The 21,938-nt window shown below is 33.6% G+C and overlaps 2 protein-coding genes across 4 annotated transcripts; both read right to left on the bottom strand.

Annotated features, from left to right (window-relative positions):
• Positions 1–1,753: 1,753 nt before the first annotated feature.
• LOC133701717 (cleavage stimulation factor subunit 77) lies at positions 1,754–14,144 on the bottom strand. Of its 2 annotated transcripts, XM_062125759.1 has the most exons (23): positions 13,890–14,144; positions 13,745–13,825; positions 13,581–13,643; positions 13,260–13,369; positions 13,050–13,150; positions 12,463–12,524; positions 12,175–12,315; positions 11,915–12,043; positions 11,252–11,298; positions 9,897–9,960; positions 8,984–9,104; positions 8,737–8,795; positions 8,580–8,648; positions 7,570–7,710; positions 7,390–7,454; positions 6,870–6,966; positions 6,473–6,532; positions 5,267–5,419; positions 4,494–4,560; positions 4,308–4,409; positions 3,197–3,355; positions 2,480–2,692; positions 1,754–2,137 (listed from the first exon to the last, which is right to left on the bottom strand). In XM_062125759.1, exons 1-23 carry the CDS (start codon positions 13,926–13,928, stop codon positions 1,971–1,973), a joined length of 2,310 nt encoding a protein of 769 aa, XP_061981743.1. In that variant the 5' UTR covers positions 13,929–14,144; the 3' UTR covers positions 1,754–1,970. The 2 variants fall into 2 exon arrangements, with proteins under 2 accessions (XP_061981743.1, XP_061981744.1); XM_062125760.1 differs by lacking the exon at positions 13,260–13,369.
• A 2,894-nt stretch (positions 14,145–17,038) lies between these two features.
• Positions 17,039–21,452, bottom strand: LOC133700465 (nudix hydrolase 2-like). 2 transcript variants are annotated; one of them, XM_062124003.1, is made up of 9 exons: positions 21,307–21,452; positions 20,879–21,079; positions 20,661–20,726; positions 20,382–20,519; positions 19,192–19,269; positions 19,044–19,094; positions 18,800–18,834; positions 18,449–18,557; positions 17,039–17,337 (listed from the first exon to the last, which is right to left on the bottom strand). In XM_062124003.1, exons 2-9 carry the CDS (start codon positions 21,059–21,061, stop codon positions 17,140–17,142), a joined length of 858 nt encoding a protein of 285 aa, XP_061979987.1. In that variant the 5' UTR covers positions 21,062–21,079; positions 21,307–21,452; the 3' UTR covers positions 17,039–17,139. The 2 variants fall into 2 exon arrangements, with proteins under 2 accessions (XP_061979987.1, XP_061979986.1); XM_062124002.1 differs by lacking the exon at positions 21,307–21,452 and having other exon boundaries at positions 20,879–21,230.
• Positions 21,453–21,938: the final 486 nt, after the last annotated feature.

Raw genomic sequence — 21,938 nt, 5'->3', positions numbered from 1 at the left:
AGGATTGGATATTCTCTTATAAATAATTGTCTCTATAATTATTTTACATCTCCATGTCTCCATAAGTTTATTTTCTACACATAATCTCCATAACTAAACAAAATGTTTTATTCTACACATTCTACATTAGATTACACATAATCTCTATATAAAAGGAGGTTATGGTACAGACAATAAATACACATAACATGCAAAACTTAGACTACAAGCTTTATTCAGAAAAATCCACGCTGATAAAGAACACAGAGACAAACAGTACTTAAACATTACACGTGGAGGTGTTTGGAGGAGACTCAATATGCTTTTTCTCCTTGTACCTTTACTAACTAGTCCACCTTGCTAAATTATGTTTTGTAATTGTTGAACAAGCTCTTATAATACCTGCTGTCGAGATTGTTGTTCCTCACGTTGTTGTTTCATGTTGGCTATTGTTTACAATGATCGTGACATTCTTCTTCCGTTAGCTAGGTTTTGATTCCAAGTCTAAAAAATTAAAGCAGGAAATTAAAAGATTTTACAGAATAGAAAAACACTAAATTACAAGGAAATTAAATATAATTGAATAAAATAAAAGCTTATGGGCGAATTTGAGGTAGCTCAGGCCTCCACGAACTAAACCAATTCAATCAATAAACACTCCTATATTACTCAATTTATATTAATAACTAGGAATTTAAGTTTTGAAATAAATTTGAATTGAAATTTGAAAAGATTTGGATTTAATTTGATTTAAGACTTGGTCATGGTTTTAAACTTTGAAAAGTTGTAATTCGCCCCCCTTTTCATTGTCAAAATCAATCCCTGATCCATACACTGGCTTTCCCTGCCAAAATCAATCTCTCCAAAAGGCACACGAGTTGCATCAGCAATTACAGAGTCTCTGACTGTCCTATATTGTTTCCTTCCCTTGATTGCCAACTCTTCACTCAATCTGTTCTGTGTCTCCTTGACCAACTCCAGTCCATACTCTAATGAATCTTTACATGGCAATCCAGCCTTTGTAAGTGCAACCGGAGAGGTGAACGCATTCCCATGGTAACCAGCAGGCAGTTTTATGCTATCCTTGCCACTTGCACTAACCGTGAACGATGCAGGAACAATCTTATCGGGGATCAAGTTGCATTGCAACCGTTCAGCATTTCCACAAGCAAGCAGGTAACACTGGAAACGTATAACTTGCACGGAGGTGCGGTGGAAGATGTTTCCGAGTGGCTCCAACTTGTTGCAGAGAAGAGACGAAGCCAAACGAGTCATGTATGGATTGAAAAAACAGGTTAAAAAAAATTAATAAAATCCTAAACAACAATGCTGATCAAGGAAAAAAAAGGTCTCCATCGTAATGTCATTATTTCGTAATGAATATTTGAAATGGCATCAAAGATTTAATATTGACGAATAAATCGCTTTCGCCAGTGCCTTCATAGTGAAGGCAAATGACTGAATCCGGTCAAATATTTATTTTATGGTCGTAAATTGGGTTTCGATTTTTTTTTTAATTTGGCTTAGCTTTTAGTCTTTAGATTAATTAGAGTTAGTTTCTAGACTAATTAGATAGTGTTTTAATGTTGTAATTGAAATACATTTTTTCCCCTAAATTTAAATCATTTAAACTCTTATTTAAGCCTTTTATTTAAAAAATCATGTTGATAAAAAATAAAAAAGTCATGGCTTTGTCAAAAAAATAAAATAAAAAAGAATTGCATAAATAGAAAGAAAGAATTTTGACCCAAAAAAAAGGTTTTTTACTCTAGAATTTGAATCATGGAAATTCTTTTAAATACTTTTTTCAAATCACCACAAAATTAAATAAAGTTTTTTGAGAACGGCTCCACAACACCTTGTGGAGACTATAAATCCTAACTTTCCCTGTAGCGTGTGGTCGTTATAATTTGAACTATCAAAATACATCTATGTAAATATGTTCTGAACAGATCTACTCGCACTGACAATTCATTTATGCCGAATGGTGATCAGGTGGTACTACCAGACAGATCTCCTGAGAGAGCACTTCCGTATGATACTGACCCTGTCTGTGAAGTGGTAGCAGCAGCTCGCGATTTTTGAATCTGCCGTATCCTGAAAACATCTCTAGGTAATGGCTGGCTTTGGACGGTAGCCGTTTCATCTTCTTCTTGCCCTACAGTCACGGCATCCATTGTAAGATACAAAAGCAATGATGAAGTTCTAACAAGATATTTTAAATTAGGAGGTGCAAAGCTTGGATGGACTTTTAAAATCTTAACCCTGATAGATATCAAGCAACACCCAAAGCCAAATTGCTATTCAAATATAAAGTTGTACAATTTCATTTGCTTCAATACATGAAAAGGAGAAAACTTGTGAAAATTTTTGTAGTGCGAGAAGTATATCTTTAAGGGCATGTGACACAGTGACCGGCACATACAGTATGTAACCAAAATGAATGAGATAGCAATAGGAATAGTTTCAACGAAGTGTGAATGAAAAAACATAAACGTACTGTCTCGGTCCTTCCGTTTCCCAGATTGTCTATCCCGTGTTTTGAAAGATGAACCGCTTGGGACAGGACGTGATCTGCTCGAACCAGAAAGATCACTTGTTGCAGGACCAGAAAGCATTGGAGTTTGGGTTGTCCCTGACTTTCCTGTTTTCCCAACAGGTACGTCACTCTGCAAACAAATTGATAATACAATATCTACATTTGGTGCAGGACCTAGAAACATTCAAGGAAAAAACATTAATAACCATGTATAGCAAATAGATATCAGCAGCAGCAGCAGCAGTTGGAGATTTGGACTCTCCAAATTGACCATGTAAAGTACAAATCTGTACGGCACAAATGTACCATGCAATCAAATAAAATTTGGAGGTTGAAACCTACATCAAATTCAAGGAGCTATAAATCTGTAGTATAGAGCAACCACCAAGCACAATAAGCAAGAAATGTTTGCTCACAAGCATCCTAGTTATTCCCTAGTTATTCCCATATGGAAGGATCAGATTTCCCAATTTACAAGACCTCTCCTCATGTCAAAACTGACGGGGGCGGGGGAGGTGGGGCGGTTTCATAAAGATAAAAAAAACAGTAGTGATATACACAACTGCTCGCATATCATATCAACAAGAATGCAAGCAGTTAACTGAAATTTTTAATGCAAAATCTTGGAAATTGAAATTTTTACTAGGATATATATGGTATTAAAGTCTGAGTAATTACCTTCAACTACGGGCAAGTTCGCTAAAAAAGATATCAATGCAGGTGGTGTTGCTTTCAGCACCTCATCAAATACATTGGGTGCCAATCCAATAGGATTCGACAATGGGTTAGAAGCAGCCTTGAACCCAGACGCTGTTGTGCTAGGTGGAATTCCAGCCTCTACATAAGAACACCACTTAGTATATGCCAAAATCAAAAGTCAAATATACATGATTAAATATGCATGCAAATCTCGTTGTTTGATTTTTAAAAGTGACATCTGACACTTACTATTATCAACTTGTACATCTCAAACCTATTCCATCTCTTATTTCATTTATCTGGCAGATTTAACAACTCTATACATGATTGAACTGTTCTTATCGGATCAATGGCATGGCCAGATGAGTAGCCAGGAGGAGAGTATGATAGAAAATGATACCAGGTGACAAGATGTAGGAAAAAGGAATGTAGATCATAAGTTTGCAGCTGATATAAGATTTGAAAGGCCAGACAACAAAATACTAGAAGATCGGCAGAAAGATGTCTGAATTTGTTTGAATGTTTGATGCAATGCCTAATAGTCCAAATAATTCAGCCAATAGGAAGCCTTGAATGACCAAGTCAATTAGATGACAACAAGTTGGCCCTGTACTAGGTTTGCTGCCCCTGCCCCAACTCCACCAAAAACAAATTGTTGAGAATTGGGACCGTTGCTGAAGCAAACATTTTCTCCCTATAGCTTCACTTTGCAGATATTTTATGATGCATAAGAATAATCAACATATGACAAGTTCTGTAAGTATTGATTCCAGGTGGTTGTCAAGTGGTAGCCATTTTCTCTGACATGGCATGAAAGACAATAATATGATCATTTATTTTGTCAAGCCGCCTAAAAGGCTCAAGTGACCTTAACAGACATCTTATCTGCTGTCCTGTTAATTTGTGGACGCAGGATAATTTTGTTCAAGCAATTGTAGCAGTTCAACGTTAACTTCTATGCCTATTCCAGATTTTTTATTGTATATTACAGAGCCAGAGCTCCCTTGGGATTTGACAATAGTGTATAAATATTTGACTTGCAACAAACAAACAACACAAAAGTACAAACCATGAAAAAAATGTTGTGTACCTAGCTTTTGCCTTGGGTCATAAATTACTGTTTGTGAGGTATCTGGATAAATTACTTTACCAGATACATTTGAATTACTTGCCAGACCAGCAGGAATCTTATCTGTATAAATATAAAGCAAAATTAACCCAGTGGAAAAGGACAGAAAAAGGAGTAACTATGTCAACAGACAAATGAAATTAGTACCTAAAGTCGCAGGTCCGTTAGAAACAGCAGACTTCTCTGCTTTCTTATTAATATTTTTAGCTAGCCACTGAAGAATCAAAGAAAAGTTTCAGAACCAGCAATACAAACATAGAGAATTGTATCTTGGAAGGCACTAGCATAAAGTTTATAATGTTTCAACACAATTTAAATTGCAATTTTTTAATTAAAAAAAGCATGCATATCCTATAAACAAGAAAAAGGGAAATAAAAGAATAATACAACAGTTAGTAATTCTCCTATCATTTAATATCAGTGGCATGCAATGTGTGTTGTCCTCAGAAAGTAAGATATGATATAGGAACATGGACACAGTTTTGTTCTCTGGAATAATACTTTGATGTATAGTCCCGAGGAACAGTATATGCATTTGCTTAACAAAACATCTTTTCATTACTGTTAACAATGTTGCTTTCTTCGTTATCTGAATGAGAACAGGACCAGTATTTGTCTATGACAATCTTGTAGAGGACCTATCAGCTGGAATTTATAATGAAAAAAGTCAGACATCCAGCTCTCTGAGAATTCAAATATTTCTTTAGGGTTTTCTAGTTATGATTTGTTTAAAGGCCTCAAAAGTTCCCCTCCCAATTACTATTTGGAAACTTAAATGTGAATACATTGAGAAAGCTTCAACAGAAAACAATCTGAAATTTTCTTCTACTACTGCAGATTTAACATGTTAGAGGACAAGCAATGGTCATTTTCCATCGCAATATTCAGCATAGCAAATAACAAAAACTTTCAATTGGTACCTCTTGCCGAGCTAAGTGATCCAAATCCTTAGAGGAGCATGGCCAAAGATCCATGAAACTATACCGTGACACAACATCCTGCAATGAACTCTCTAATGCTGATGCTCCATCTTCCCCTGTCCTCGAAAGAGCTTCTTTTCTTCTTTGCTCGACCTATACTAATCTACTAATAGTGAGGACTGAAAGCTTGTTAAGGAAAAAATTTTTGAAGCATGAAAAAATATCTAAGAAAGAGTCCACATCGTTTGAGTGAGAATCATATTGCTGGTGAGTAGCCAAGTTATATTACACATTTGCAGTTGTTTGGAGTTCAGATTCTCATTCCCATGTGGTTTGGTGGAAAGGTGTGCTCTGACACTCATCGCTCCCACATTATGTCAATTCCCTTCTAATCTTCTTCATTAATATTTTCTCCTCGCCAAAAAACTCAATACGATGGAATGGCTCAAATCATCAAAAATAGAAGAGCAAGAAGAATTCTAGTAACATTCATCTATCAACTAGGCCACTCAGTTTACAAGGAATGATCATGCCTCTCAACAACATAGGGTAAATATCATGTTATTATAGCTCACATAGAGTTGTCTGGTCCATATTTAACTAGTTGGACAACATGCATTTGTGCACATTGGTGTACAAAATGATGCTAGAGAAGCTAGAAGGATTCTGTTACACTGGTGTGAATTAATGCTTCGAATGTGTTTGAAATTTTATAGGAATTATAATCAAATAAGCAACTACCAGAGAGATTAAAAATGTTATTTGAATGAGACCATGGATGGAATCCTGCAGAATAAATGTCATCATTCATGACACCCTTCCATTGGTAAGAACAGGGAGATAGAAGGAATGAGAAATATGACACGGAGAAGAGGATGTACAAATTCTAGATGGAGGGGAGAGTGAGGAATTTTGGGATTATATGTAGGTTGGATGGCGTGTGCATGGTAGGAATCAGGAATGTAGTGTGTAGGATATTGCAGGGAAAATAATTTAAAGGTTTCAGAAAGACATCTTTCTATTTTTAGATAAATGGAGAACTATAGATAAAAAGAACAACTCTGACCAAAAAGAAGGCTCGACATTAGCTGTTCTGATTTATCATTGATCATTTTGTGAAACCATTTTCATCATGGCACAAACTGTCAGAAGAATTAATAGTAACAGTTCCATTTGTTAAAATGTAAACCAAAAACAAAATATTACCTTCAACATGCTGGCAAGATCACCATATGTTTGCTCAAACTGGATATATCGTTTCCAGACCTGTAGAAGCATTTATGAGAATACAATACATTTAAGGTACTGAAATGCAGTTTGAAAAATAAATAGCAAGCCAAGATCGTACTAAAACTTTTGAATGCTTTGACATTTGAACAATGGTCAAAAGGCAACAAAATCCAAGCCATGCCTCTAGCAAACGTTCAATACCCCTAACTTCTTGTTCACACAAATTAATATGTGAAAAATAATTTTTTAAATGTGACTCAAGAGTCAAAAAGTCACTCTATAACAGCCTCAAAAAGAGAAAAAAGAAAGAGCTTAATCCATGACATAATGATCTATTATGCTTATACAATGTTGTAAAAATGAGAGTGAAAACCTCAACAGATTCCTCGGGTGGTAGCGAGCTTAATGCACGCTCAAATAAAGCTCGAATGTTTCTCTCATCATTCAAACGGGACAAGAAATCTGCATATCTGCAACATTCAGGAGAAATTTTGGCATTTGGAGGAACTATATTAGGCCATCAGCAAGTATCCTTATCAATGGTAAGCCACACCACCATTCGCAGACAGCAGTAAAAAAAATTGCTGGTCCAAACTTACAAGTATTATTGCATAAAATGGTATTGCTACAGTGATGAATTTATATGTAAATGAGAACAAAAGCTGATGAAAGAACTGTTTCTCATTGGACAAGATTCCATGGAAATCCACATATTATACATTTCACTAGATTAGGTAAAAAATAATTGGGTATATATGAGATTGGGGAGGGGTGGCTGGGGGGTTTAGTTTTTATATGAAATTTGCACCTACCGCGCAGGTCTCAACATAGGTCTATGTGTGCATAAACCAAATATATGCCAGAACTCAGATTAAAAGAACAGCAGAACTCACTCCAGAATGTACACTGGTTCATGCATGAAGCGTTTCAATCCTGCTTCAAAAATATTGTGCGCGATCTGCAAGAATATACAGCATAAGAATCATCAATTTAGATAATCTTCCTGTGAAAAGCATGAAGCTGCCATAGAGAAGTTCCATTTTTTCCTTTTCCTTTCTTGCCAAGAGAAATACCTTTGAATCCTTGTCCAGACAAAATGCTATCAAAGCATAAGCAACATAAACATGATAAGAGCAGTCTGGGGATTTCCGAGCATCTAAGAAGTACTTGCGAGCTGCTTCCACTCCTTCATTCCTTCTTAGAAAGCGAATAAACTGCAGCATGAAACACCATAAAAACAATCAATAAATCATTCAGAGTAGCATGACTGCATGAGCCATGAAGTATTTTATTAACACAATGACCCAATTATAAGTTTAGGATATGCATGGAATCAGAATTTTCTTTTGAAACCACAAATCAAGCAAAAAGACAAACCAACCAACCAAATAAAGAAATAAAAAAAAACATGTTTACAGTAGTTTTACTAAAAATGCAAGGAACTTAATCTTTTTGAAACTTATGGGAACCTTCCCTGTCACCAGTTTGACAAGTCAATTAACTTTATAACATGATTTTGTTTTACAATTTTGCTCATGCTTGTACGGTAAATGGGGAAATCTTGTGATGCAAAAAGAAAATAGAGCTTTATTATTTCAGAATACTCTAACTTCACAGCCTGTGAACTCAAAGACAGGCATGGCTTGGCTAGATGGAAGTGCCATCAACCACATTTGCAAGCTGCCTGACAACCCAATTCTTAACATCGTCAAAAGCCACAACTCTGCCTGTTGGTCATTTCCACTACACTGCACCTCAACATCTTATCTCATTTATGCTTATGTGGACCCTTTCTTATTGTCTGGATTTTCAACATAAGTAGATCAATAGAGAAATCAAATTTATTTGAAAATTCAACACTGCCACAATTTCTTCATAAACAACCACTACAAGTATCCTCCGCCATCAGTAATTCATCCACACCACTAACCATCTAAAATATAAAGTTTAAATCTTCCAAAAAAGTTATGCTATCCCTATGCTCATGTTTGTACATCAATATTCATTAGGTCTCCAAGATGCTCTGACAAACACAACACATTCAAAAGACAGAAATCAACAGCAGAGCCTGAGAGTTCCTTACCTGTATATGAGCTAGTGCTGTTGCATTAACACCATCTCCCAAGAGGCTTTCGTAGATTTTCCTTGCAGGCTGCATGAAAGCAGAAGCATACTTAAAACATCAAGGATGAAGACAGGGCCACTTGAAAGAAGAAGAAGAAGAAGAAGAATTTTCATACCTGGATTGCTCCACGAGATTCCTCCAACTCAGCATAAGCATACTTCAGCGTATCTGAATCTGGTTACAAGAATTAAAAATACATGACAGGGAGAGATGCTTCAGTCCAGTCAAAGACAGACAACAGGAAATAATTGAACTATATTGCCTATTTAGACTCCAAGCATAGCATAAATGATAAAGAATATGGTAATATGAAGGCTACTTGGAATTTGAAAAACTTTATTTAGTAAAAGAAGAAAGAAAACCTGGAAGAGCCTTCAAAGCCCTCTGAAACACTTTGATTGCAGAATCTATAGAGCCACTTTTTGCATGCCAGGTAGCATAGTCATACCATACATCTTGATAATGATACAAATACATCAGACACTGGAAACCAACACAGTGCAATGAGCAATTCATTGTTGAAATGTAAGGATAAAGAACCAAAAACCATGTTCCAACAATAGTCAATGGCCTTGAAACTAGGATACGCATTAACTCTGTAGCAAGCATGATAATTCAGACAAATTATTTGAATGTGATCAAACAAAATGCAAATGGAAGTTAAAGAAAAGGCATTCGCTACATAGTACTAAACAATTAAGACAGTATGCTCAAATGATTAGCCATCACTGCATCTCATTCTAACAGGAAAGCCAAAATTGTGCCAGTAGTATCCGATTCTTTGCAGCAACATGGTTGTTCAGAGGCTTTCTTAAGCTCCAGAATAATTCCAAAAAATAATAGAAACTTTTAATCTCCAACTGCAATATGTGATAAATGGAATGCATCACAGCCATATATTCTTTCTTTTGTAAAGATATTTGTTTTAGTCTCTTTTCCTTTCCTTTCCATTTCATTTCTTTCCTTTTTCAGTACTGCTTGCTCATGCTACATAGCTAATGTTCTAACAAGTTTTGTATTACCCTTTTCCTTTCCTTTTTCTTTTTTGAGTTTAGGTTTTATATTACCTTTAATAAGATGGTTACAATGATAAAAAAAAAAAAAAAGTTAGCACAAAGATCCCATTAATTTAAGTGACAACTGACGAAAAACTAAGGAGAAGATGCAAGTAATTCCAATAAAGTATGCATATGGAATAAATTTAGCTTGAATAAAGAACTAGGCAAGGAAAGAGGGAAGCAGAAATGGAAAGACAAGCAACTAGTCTCAGATTACCTGCTCATAGGTGAATATAATTCGTTTGTTGGAGGACACGCTGTCTATCCTTTGGGGGTTTCCTCTGACAATTCAGATATATTAAATTAATTAAAAATGCTCAAAACAAAATCTCATCTAAACTTATAGCTTAATATTAACATCCAATTAATGAAAATGAAAGATGCGCTGGTGATGAATGCAACATGTACAACCTTAACAAGTTCACATAAACATGAATCACCTCATTCTATAAGTCAATTGTCATTGGATATTCCTTTTATGGCTTGGACAAAGGAAATAAGAAGTTGATCAAATTTTCAAATTTAAGAAACTTGTAAGTTAATGAGATTTATGTTAAGCTAATCTCTCTTTTATTTGCATAATACCCATTTCTCTCTATTCCGGAGAGAGAGGGGTAATATGTCTAGGGACCTTATTTTTTCCAAGAATTCAAATGAGAGATGGATTCTGGATCTCCTCACTTCACTTCACTTCAGATTCTTGATTCCTTTTTCCTTCACACCTGATAGTGGGGTATAGACTTCAGATTTCAGAAGGCTCTATAGATTCTTCTGCAAAACCAGTTTTACTTATCTCACTAGGACCTAAATATTTTGCATTTCCTACTAGATGAATATATTTGGAAAACCAAGGGCTCGCCCAAGATAAGGCTTTCAGTTAGAGTGTGGTTCCAAAAACATTAGCACCAATGATTTGTCGATGATTAGAAGGCCATACCCGCCGAAGCCCCTATCATCTAATATTTGTGTTAAGGTTGTGACACAAGAGCTTCATCTTATTTATTTTGTTTCTAGAATTATATTTAATTAATTAGTTAGGAGTCATGTGAGTAGCATGCGATCTTTTAAAATATTTTTTTCCAGATTAAGTTTGTATAAATTGGTAACCAAGACTAGTGAATCCTTTTCCTACAAGAGTTGGGACTGGGCTTTACATTAGTACAAATAGGCTACAGTCTTTAGTTTCTTATCAATACATCCAAACTTAAGAGATTTTTCAACAAACCATAAATCTTAACATCCTTTCCAATTCCTTCAACTTTATTCAAGTTTTAGCCATCCCACTGCTTTGATTGTTGTATTATATTGTTTCCCTATTCCAACCCTACACCAGCTTTTCATATTAAAATGAGGCAAGGAAAACTTATTTTCCAAGTCTCATAAACAAAATAGGATATTTTAGTGCAAGCATGCTCATGCTTCTATTAATTCAAAAATTAGATGATTTGAGGACCAAAAGCTAATAGGTAATTTTATCTACTTTAAACGCACATTAATTTTCCCCATGCTACATGTGTAGTTCATCGATTCATTCATGTTATTGTAAAAAAATAAAAGAGTCATGCCTCTTACTTCTCAAATGTCAAAAATCTCTTCCAAGCCATCCATTGTTGTTCTTCCTGTGACATGCATTTGTATTACAGATTGCCCAAAAGATAAAACTAAGTGATGTGTGTGCAGATAAGAACTTTTATTTATTTATTTGTTCAAGAACTTTATAAAAGCATACTAACAAGCAGGTATTACATATGTCACAGCCCAGAAACTCTAGTCATATGTTGTTTCTTCCAAAACAACCTGATATGGTGGCAAGCTTCCTACTTTAGTCAACCAAGCATAGGACTTTTCTAAATTTTAAAATGATTCCGAACTCATCCAGTTTAGAAAACATTCCTCTAACTCCTACACTGGTTAGATGCCAAACAAAGTGCTTAAGACAGGGAGCAGACATGCATCAATCTTTGGATCTTATGGCCAATTCTCATACGGATTCTTATATAGCCCACGCTTGCAGACAAGTCAGAGATGAGAGGCAGGGCTAAAAGTAAAAATTATTAAAGCAGAGTATAAAACACTTAATTTGATGGCTTCTTGTGATCTTGCTCATTTACATTCCACATTAGATACGGACACCCATTTGAATGTTTAGGCAACAAAAATTTGGAAACCCAAGTACTTCTGTATGCATTTGGGGAACAATAATTACTGAAAAACCAAAAGCAATTGGGAAATTACCTTGAAAGATCCAGTTGGTGGTACAGCTAGCATATTATAATCAATTTCATCAACATATTTCTTCTGCTCCCTATAGACAGCCCTGGCACTGTTATATTTTGGTTGATATTCAGATATGAGTCCTTTGGCCTGGTTAATAAAATGTCATAAGATAGCAAGCATCTAAACTGCACACGCATGTGTGTGAATAGGTATAAATTCATTTACATTTAACAAGAATATGGCTTTGATCACAAATGAAAGCCATAGCTAAACATTACCAATTGCCTGCTGACAGAATTTTCAAAATTTTCGTATTCTCTCCAGAGTTGTTCAACATGATGGGTAGGAGTGATAATAGCTTTCTGGTATGTTTTACGTATAGCGGTCATCCGTATTGACTCTTCCTGTGCAGTTTGAGCCTGCATGTAAGACATTATAAGAACAAATAATGATAGATAAAATATGTGTGTGTGTGTGTGTGTTGAACAGAATAACCATCTCATAACAATCATCGCTTTGAATCTGAAAATGAAAAGTGGAAAATATAGATAAGAAATTCAACAAACTGGTAGTGACTTCAGAAAGGTAATGTATTCCATCCATACAGGCCCAGATGCCATGTCTGCCCCTGGTAACACACGCATCAGAAATGAACACCATTAGATCAATCCCATTTACTATAATTACACAATTACAATTTGCTACCCTTATAAAACCCATTAACGTGTATCCACATATACATGTACATTCAATAACCTAGTTGATTGTGTGTTTTGAAAAACCATCATTGCCTTGTGCCTGTATAGGCAGATAGCATGTGCTCCCTACACAGGCAGTCAGTCACTGCACATGCAACAACACTTGCTTTAGTTAATTGTGGAGCTCAAAACACTATAATTTAAGCCAGGCCAACCAATGACCCAAGGTTCTATTTTAAGGAAAACAGCCAATCCAAGAGTGTCAATGATCAGGCATCAAAACATGGCAGAAGTGAGAGAGAAAACAATGGCTCTGAAGCTCAAAGCACTAAAAATTATATGCATAGATGTGCAGAATTTGTTGCGTTTGGTTAAATTTATATGAGCATGTACATATAAATATGGCAAAAACACAAACAGCTGAACTAGTAAACTAATCGAGGGAGATAACACACCAACATAACCAAGCATGAACTCAAAAGCTTTTCTTATTTCATCCTGCCCGTCTGCACCCTTCTTCTCATTGACCTTTCTGATGAATCGAATATAGCATCGCCTACAAAACGACAAAAGATTTTCAAGTCCATACTCCACTGAGTTCCATGTAAAATAAAGTGAAGATGTTCTACAAAAGAGAGATATGAGTATAAAAGAGAAACACATACCAAAGAGGAATATGAAGACAATTCAATAAACACCGGCTAAATATCTGTTTTATAGCATCATCATTATTCACAGCCATATGTGCCTCCGCATATTGTTTCCAAAATTTTGACTAAAACAGAAAGTGAAGTAACCTCAAAACATACATCAAGATATGTTCTAAAACGATATCCATAACCCATTTTACAACAGAAAACACATAATAATTCTTCTTTCAAGCGCAAAGTTCAAAACTATGGACAATTTGTAACTTGTTATAAGAAATAGAAAATATAAAAGTAGAGACCAAAAGAAAAGAAAGTTAAGAAGAAAAAAACACTCACAGCAGTGGGAAACAGTGAAAGGATTTGCTCATATATCGGTGCAGCTTGGGCAATCGGCATATGCTACAAGTACAATAACCAAACAACAGACAATCAACTAATAGATGGATAAAGCAAATTAATATACTTTAGCAGAAGAGAAATTAAATCCTTGAAACGCAAACCTGTGCGCTGCTCGCTAATATTTCTGCAGCTTCGACATTGTAAGGATCAGTCGCAGCAGTAGTACTTGTTGTTGCTTGATCCTATCAAAAACAGCAATCCAGTTCAACAAGAATCGACAAAAGCAGCACAGAAAAATCAATTTACCTTTGTTTCAGATTGAGCTCCATTATCGGCAGATGCCATTGTTACTTTTTCAGAAAGAATTTAACTAAGGATTCGGATTTTCGCCGGAAAAGTCACCGGAGGTGAGTTCTCTGCAAGAGTGGGTTGATTTAGGGCTAGGTTTAAGTGAATCGTGCTCTCTCTCTCTCGGTCAGGATACATACAGACATGTGAGAGAATTCGTCGGAGCACCAGAGCACTGCAATCGCCTCTCTTTCGTCTTTCCTTGATCCTTATGGTTTCGGTTTAACAAGATTTAAGCCCAGGGTTAAGTTGGGTCATGGGCTGTATGTTGTGATGGATTGGGCCCGTTATAATTTTCGGTCTCTCAAAGTTTTCGAAATCGAATAGAATTTTTGGGAATTTAATTGATGTTTCTATAAAGCAAAACAAAACTAACATAAACTTGAAGGACCAAACTATACATAAACTCGAAGGATCAAAAAAATTAGGATCCTCTTTTTGGGATTTTGGTGGGGCTACACAACCCAGGTTGCAAACACCTGTCACTCAGCTTCAAACCACGATGTTAGGGCCAGACCCACAAGTTTGGTATCAGACACCTGGCACTAGGGCAAACCAACGTGCCTGGCAACAACACTCGGCTACGGACACCTGACCCTATGGTTGCCATGCCTGGGTGCTAGGAAAAATTGCACGCCTTGCTAAAGACCCGACAAGCGGGTCTGCAGACCTGGGTGTTGGGTGTCGACCACGGCAAGCGGGTCTGCAGCCTCACGAGCATGTGACTGCAACCCAATATGCCTGACTCTGCAAACCCGGGTGCTGGGTGCACACTCGCACGCTAGGGTCTCTTCTGATCCGCACCTTAAGTCTGCAAGCCCGGGCGGTTGGGTTTGCAGACCCTGCAAATAAGAAAAATGAAAAAAATATATAATATCAATTATTATTGTTATTGTTGTTAATAATGTTTTTTTTAAAAAAATATTACTATCAAAACTTTGGTCAAACAAGTTCAATACTATTATTAATATGGTAAATATTATTATTTGTATTCTAAATATTATTATTTTTATTATAATTGAAAGTATTAATATTAAATATATTATTACCTGTGATATAAATATTATGATTTTATTATAATAAAAATTATTCATATAATAATTAATAAATTTGTAGAAAATATATTAATTTTGAAAATCAATAATAGATTTGATTTGAAGGACAAAATTAAGAATTATTATTATTGTTATTGTCATTACCAGATTTAAAAAAAAAATTACTATAATAAAAAAGACATAATTGTTTTTATAAGATTGAAAAATATAAAAACTTTGGCAGATAAGTTAAGTATTATTAAAATTAAAGTAAATATTATTGCTAGAGAAAAAAAATATAGATTTGATTTTAAGGGTAAAATCAATTATTATTATTATTATTTATTTTCTTTACTTCAAATTAATATATTTTTCTTAATTCATATTAAGATGTTTTTGTATTTATTTCGATGTGATTATATAAAAAATAGATTTTAGAAAATAAAAAATATTATCTCAATATATTTTAAAAAATATATTTTAAGATATTTTTAATTTTATTTTTTTCTCTCTTGAATTTTTTTTCTTTTCTCTTATTGATTTTTTCCCCTACTGTAAAGAAGAAATAAATTAATGTGATTTTTTTATATATTATACAAAAGTTAGGCGATGATAATATTTTTTTTTCATTTTAGATTGAGTTGAATTTACTTATTAAAGCATGTTTGGTTTGTGTTTCAAAAATGTTTTGAAAAAATTTGAATTTTTTTTATTGTTTTCTTTGCTTCAAATTAATATTTTTTATGTTTTTTGTAATTTTTATATATATTTTTATAAATATATTGATATTGAGTCTGGCTGCGTAGCCACACCAAAAAAGAATATATTAAGTTGGGTCTTGCCTCCAGAAGGACCCAAAATAGCTTAGAGTTTGGCCGCCGCTGGACCAATCAACCTTGGGTTGTGCTGTAGCTGAACCCATCAGCCTTAGCTCCTGTTGTGAGCAGGACCCATCAGCGTTGGGTCGTGCCTCTAGCAGGACCCGTCAATAATTATTTTTTTAATGTTTTTCTTTTCTCTCATCTAATTTTGTTTTCATATAGTAAAGAGAAAATAAATTGATGAGAGTTTTCTTATATTGTTTAAAAGTTGGGTGGTCATAATTTTTTTTTTCATTTGAGGTTATGTTAAATTTTCTTATTAAAATATATTTGTTTTTACGTTTTAAAAAATCTTTGAAAAAAATTTGAAAATTTTTAATATTTTTCCTCTAATATTATTATATTAAAGTTGATGGAGCTTTCAATAAATTTTTGATTCACATCATATACATCATATACTTTATATTATATAAGAGAATTTTTTAACTGTTAAATTCATTAAAAAATAATTTATAAATATTATAATATAATATTATTTTGTGTATAAAAAGATATTTTAATTTGATAACATTAGTGTATGAGATTTAAAGTTTTATCAATGTTTTATTATCTTTAGATTTTTTAGTCGATAATTTTGAATTATATGTATTATTAAATACATAAATAAATTATGTATTGGGTCTTGCCCTCGCCAAGATCCATTAGAGTTGGGTCCTGTTGGAGGCAGGATCCAAAATAGCTTTAGATCTGGCTGCATAGCAGGACACAAAAGCATTAGGTTTTGACCCAATTCTCCCGAGTCTTGTATCAGGATCTAAGACTGAGAGGTTGGCGTCAGGACCTAAGACTTTTATTATAATTAAAAGTATTAATATAAAAATATTCTTATTTGTATTATGAAGATTATTATTTTACTATAATTAATAAAATAAAAAAAATTCTTATTTTTATTATAATTAATGTTATTGATATTATTATTATTATTATTCTTTTGCGTTTTGCGTCAGGACTCAATTCTCTGAAGTCTAACATGGGTATCCAAAGCTAATGAGTTTTGCATCAGAACCCAGGACTCATTTCTATTAAAAATAAAAATTTGACAGGCAAGTTAAATATTATTATTAATATTATAAATATTATTGCTGGGTTTAGTATTGCAGTCAAACTCAATACTCTTAGGTTTAACATTACAATTAAACTCAACATTCTTAAATTTTTATAATTTTTTTTTATAAAAATAAAAGGTGAGCCGCTACCCAACTAGTAAATTATATATCTGACATCCGAATACATTTGTCCTGCGTGCAGGGCTGAAGGGCTTTGCTTGCACGGCATGATTGAACCTTTCAACCCCTAATTGGTGGTTTCGTTCTCAAGCTGAAGTTTGTTGAAGTAGGAGTAGGACTTTTTACCAGACGATGACGCCATGGGCACTGCGGAAAATCCTGCGTAGTTTCTCCTCGACTTCCTCAAGCATATATTAGCAATATTTTTGAACGACTCGTGTTTCTGATTGAAAGGCTGGGCTACATACTCCTCAATTGGCATCCACTGAGTTACATAAAAAATAAAATAAAAAATGAACGAAATTATTACGAGTAGCAATTGGGAGCCAAATAAACAATGTGCAGAAACATGGAGGACTATTTGATTTTGTCGGAAAAAAATTAATTTTTTTTTATTGACTAGCTAGCATGTGTGTGTGACATTCACAATTATATATAAAAGCATGCATTTTCAAGAAATTTTAATTAGCTACTATATGCCCTTAAACTTTTAAATAGCTATTGGTAATTAAATAGATTTTATAAGTACGATAGAGGTTGTTTTTAAATTGATTTTTATTTAGAAATAATTAATTTTAATATTAGCACATCAAAACAATACAAAATCTAAACAAAAATTAATTTTAATAAAAATATTTTTAAATTTTTATAAAAAACCATTTAACAGCGTCTTAGTGTGCTGTTATTGATAAATTTTAAATGTTTACGATACTAACATACTTAATTTTCTTATATTCATAATAAATCAAGGAAAGTCATAAGAGATGGGGACGGGAAGGCAAGGCCCCGACACCTATAAAAAAAATGTTTTTCAAACTTTTCTTTTAATAATTTATATGATTTTAACTAAAATAATATAACAACTGAAATCTTGTCTCCTTTTGCTCCCCCTGAAAGTCACAATTTGCAGGAGCTCTACTTACGTTTACTTCTCACATAAAATAATGTCCGCAGCTATCAATTTCAAATTCATATTAGAGGCTAAATTAAAACTAAGTATTTTTACTAGGAAAGTATAGATAAGTTCAATTTTAAAGAACAATGATTAATAAACTATATATTTCTAATAATTAAGAACTTAATTTTTACTCTTTTCATTATATAAAATAAAACTATATATTTCTAATAATTAAGAAATACTCTTGAATTCACCATATAAAGTCATCAATTTATATAAGCAATTCCCTTAAACTCCTTAAAAATATTATTTTAAATCACATACTTTTAAATATTTTCTTCATAAAACCTAACCTGATAATTTAATTCAAGGGAAAAAAATGCATACACACAAGAATCACTAATAATCCTAAATGCGGAGTTCTTACACAAGGAAAAACAAAAAAAACGTCAGCTGCAATTTTGAAAGTTAAAAGTACCTGAGCTGCCTCAATCTCTGAATCTTGTTTGTTGATGTCAGAGGACAGTGGTCGTAGCATGCAAACGAAAAATAAATCCGATTTCCCATAAAATGTCTGGTGGGTTTGGCTACGTATGAAAAAAGAAAAATCACTTAATAAAAAAGGAATGACATGTAAAGATTAAATTGAAAATATATAATAATCCAAGATATTCATCCTAGTAGCAAATAGTTTTTATATGATACTTATAGATAGATGAATTTTTCTTTTCAAAGTCTTAATATACTGTCCCTATTATATATATATAGCTATCATATTACAAAGAAATTTTCGTCTCATGTTTCTTTAAGGAGAAGGAAAACTTCTAACCTGAATGCTAATATTTCCACAAATTCTGTGTCAATCTGAACCAAAACAAAGCCAGAATTATTATTATTAAACTTGCTGGAAGGCATCATGACATATATAAAACTAATGAAGGATATATATATATATATATATATATATATATATATATATATATATATATATATATATATATATATATATATATATATATATATATAGAAGCACAGGTTCTTAATTCTGCCTAAAACCATGAAATTGAACTTACATCAGTCTCTTCCTTCACCTCTCGAATTGCAGCTTTACAAATATCCTCGCCCTGTGAACGTGAAACTTTAGTATTCAACAGTGCATGCGGAAAAAACATTCAGCTGTACCAAATATGAACACAGCTCTCCTGATCCTATGATACTCACTTGATTAGCGACGCCCGTAGGGAACTTCCATACATCTTTTCCTTTGAATGCCCCGTTCTTCTCCTGAACTACCAGTACCTGCAGCCAGAATCATCGTTTGACCTCTCATGGGGAAATTATCAAAGCGTGTTACCCAGCAATTTCAGCTCATATTGCAGCGTGTACACGCGGAGAAAAACCACGTAGCACCCATCTTTCTCATAACTAGTTATTTTTCAAACTCGCTTGAGTTCCATCTTAATAATTTGATATGGAAAATTTTCCCATTTCAGTAAGATTTGAATCGTCCATGTACTAACTATCAAAAACCTCTTTGCTGCATGTTTTAATATATCAGTGGAAGGATTAATATACTTTGTCTACAAAAATAAAAGGAACAGCTGTCAACTGTCTAGGATCAAAATGATTAAGAGGCAATCTTGAAGTTGTTCCCCAGCTTCCAGCGAGCATATATATATATATATATGAAGATAAAAAGTTTAAAATTAAAATATTAATACCAAATTAAAAAAAATGAGAAAACTATTAAAAAATTTATAATTAATAGCATGGAAGTTAAATTATATACTATTTGATCCTTTATAATTTTTAATTAATTATTTTTTCTAGATAAAATTATGAAATCAAGTTATACAATTTTTTTTAAAAAATGATAATTTAAATTATCAATACACATCGAGAAAATAAAATAAATTATATTTAAAAAAATATTTTAAATTAACTACTATGGGGAAATCACTAAACAATTGATTATATAACAATAATATTTAAACTACTAAAATTGCACCTATGACTTGTTGCCTACTATATATTTTAAATTAAATCATTATATGTAAAGTTTATTAATTTCAACATATAATTATTGCAAATAACACAACAATTAATTAAGTAGTGGTATTCAACTAATGTGGTTCTACGTGACCCCACCAACCCAATAAATAGTCCATGCAAATGCTTTTATTAAAATGAAAAGCTCCTAGCTAGTTGTACATGGAATCACTGTTTTACTCCCCTTAGTGACCTTTCTTAGTATCTCAGGATTGAATTTTCTTATAGCTAGTAACTGACCAGAAAGTATACGTACGTTTACCATAAGATAAAGAAATTCAAACTGGGATTTTCCTCCCCAGACCGCAGCCACAGCACTACTTGACGGCCACAGAAAAAAGGTTGAATTATGGAAAAATTACCTCTCTGTTATCATTTACGACAAAGGCACCAATACCAACAGTATGGGAGGCATTTGCAGGAAGCGTGTCAGGAGTCTCAGGAATCCAATAGACTAACATCAAGTAATCTGACTCTGCATGGTGGTACCTAAATCCTTCCTGCGCATTTTATTAGTCCGAACTATATTATTCCCACGTAGAAAATCTAGGAAATGAACCTATTCCAGTTATTTATAGTTAGAGACATTGATTCTATGTGTGGCTTTTGAGAGCACAAACTGCCAGTTTGTGTTTAATTACCTTAACTGTAGGTTCAACAAGATTAGCAAGGTGAATAGGTAACTTGATCCAAACACCCTTTTTCCCCTATATAAAGAAAAAATATATAAGAAAAAAAGAATTAATGATGTTGCTAATAATCAAGAACTTTTGTTTTGTAATAGTACAATCATGGTCCCGGCGTAGCGTAATCGATCGCTACCCGAACTGTTTTCTAAGAGGTCCTCAGCTTGATTTACCTGCTTCCTCCATTGTGTTATCGAATCTCTAAGCAGAGAAACATAAACATTACAGTCCATGGAATCCTCCACATCTACCTTAACTCCTCCATATCTATCTTCAACAGCATTTAGTAATGTCCTTTCAGCATCTGGTTTTGTCTGCTTCATTATTGGCAATGAACTCGTAGATGAGAATGCCATATATTTTGCCAAAGGAGCCTGCTGAGATTAGGAATCAGATGTCCGCTAATGTTGTGTCGAAGAAAACAAAGAAAAAGCTAAGGACGTTGCCAGAATGATGATGCCGTAGCAAATTGAAGGACATATATAGAGCCCACATACACATGTATTTAGGCACTCGATCGGGGGGCATCATGCATGCAACAGCAGTTCGATAATTAAAAGATCATCAGTTATTATAAGCCAAGAAATTTCATGGGTTTTACCTTTTCTTCTAATCTCCCTTACAATTCATCAGTATTGAATCTTCAACCCTGACCTGTAGATTGCGTGTCAAGAACAGACCAAAGAAAGACACAGGGAAGGCCGGTAGAGCACACCAGTATTAATTCTTCAACCTTGGATAGCTTATTATTTTAACGTCGACGCGGACTCTAGAGTCGAAGATGCACTATTATATAAAACGAAGCTGTCGTCCAAAACGGCCCGATATCAATGCGCGACTCCCAGGAAAGTGCACAGGACTTCATCAGCAAGGGATACATTTTCCATGCAAGAGTTCAGAAGTGTAAAAACCATCACATTTTTATGGGATAAAATGATTTTTTTTTAATTTTTTTTATTTTGATATTAACACATTAAAAATAAAAAAACACATAAAATATTAATTTAATTTATTCTCAAATAATTTTTTTTTGAAAAACAAAAACTATTGCCATACAAAATATATAGGCACTTGTTAGAATAATGACAAAGACTGTTTGCATACATCTTATTCTAATTTTTTGGTTGTATTTGTCAAAAAGGGAGGAAAGAAGGATGGATGAAAAGTCAAGGATTGAAGAGTACGTACATTTTGAGTTTAAAGTTGACATATTTATGACAAATTGTAGTTCTT

This window comes from Populus nigra, chromosome 8 (assembly GCF_951802175.1).
Source record: "Populus nigra chromosome 8, ddPopNigr1.1, whole genome shotgun sequence".
NCBI lineage: Eukaryota > Viridiplantae > Streptophyta > Magnoliopsida > Malpighiales > Salicaceae > Populus > Populus nigra.
This window is presented reverse-complemented; position numbering and strand designations above follow the sequence as displayed.

Coding starts and splice junctions, on each gene's coding strand:
- LOC133701717 (XM_062125759.1), bottom strand. CDS start 13,928: ATGGCATCTGCCGATAATGGAGCTCAATCTGAAACAAAG. Junction 11,299..11,914: donor CACCAACTGGATCTTTCAAG/GTAATTTCCCAA, acceptor TGCATGTCACAG/GAAGAACAACAATGGATGGC. Junction 2,693..3,196: donor GAACTTGCCCGTAGTTGAAG/GTAATTACTCAG, acceptor GAATGTTTCTAG/GTCCTGCACCAAATGTAGAT.
- LOC133700465 (XM_062124003.1), bottom strand. CDS start 21,061: ATGGCATTCTCATCTACGAGTTCATTGCCAATAATGAAGCAGACAAAA. Junction 18,558..18,799: donor GTGGAAATATTAGCATTCAG/GTTAGAAGTTTT, acceptor TTTCATACGTAG/CCAAACCCACCAGACATTTT. Junction 17,338..18,448: donor CAGAGATTGAGGCAGCTCAG/GTACTTTTAACT, acceptor TATGTAACTCAG/TGGATGCCAATTGAGGAGTA.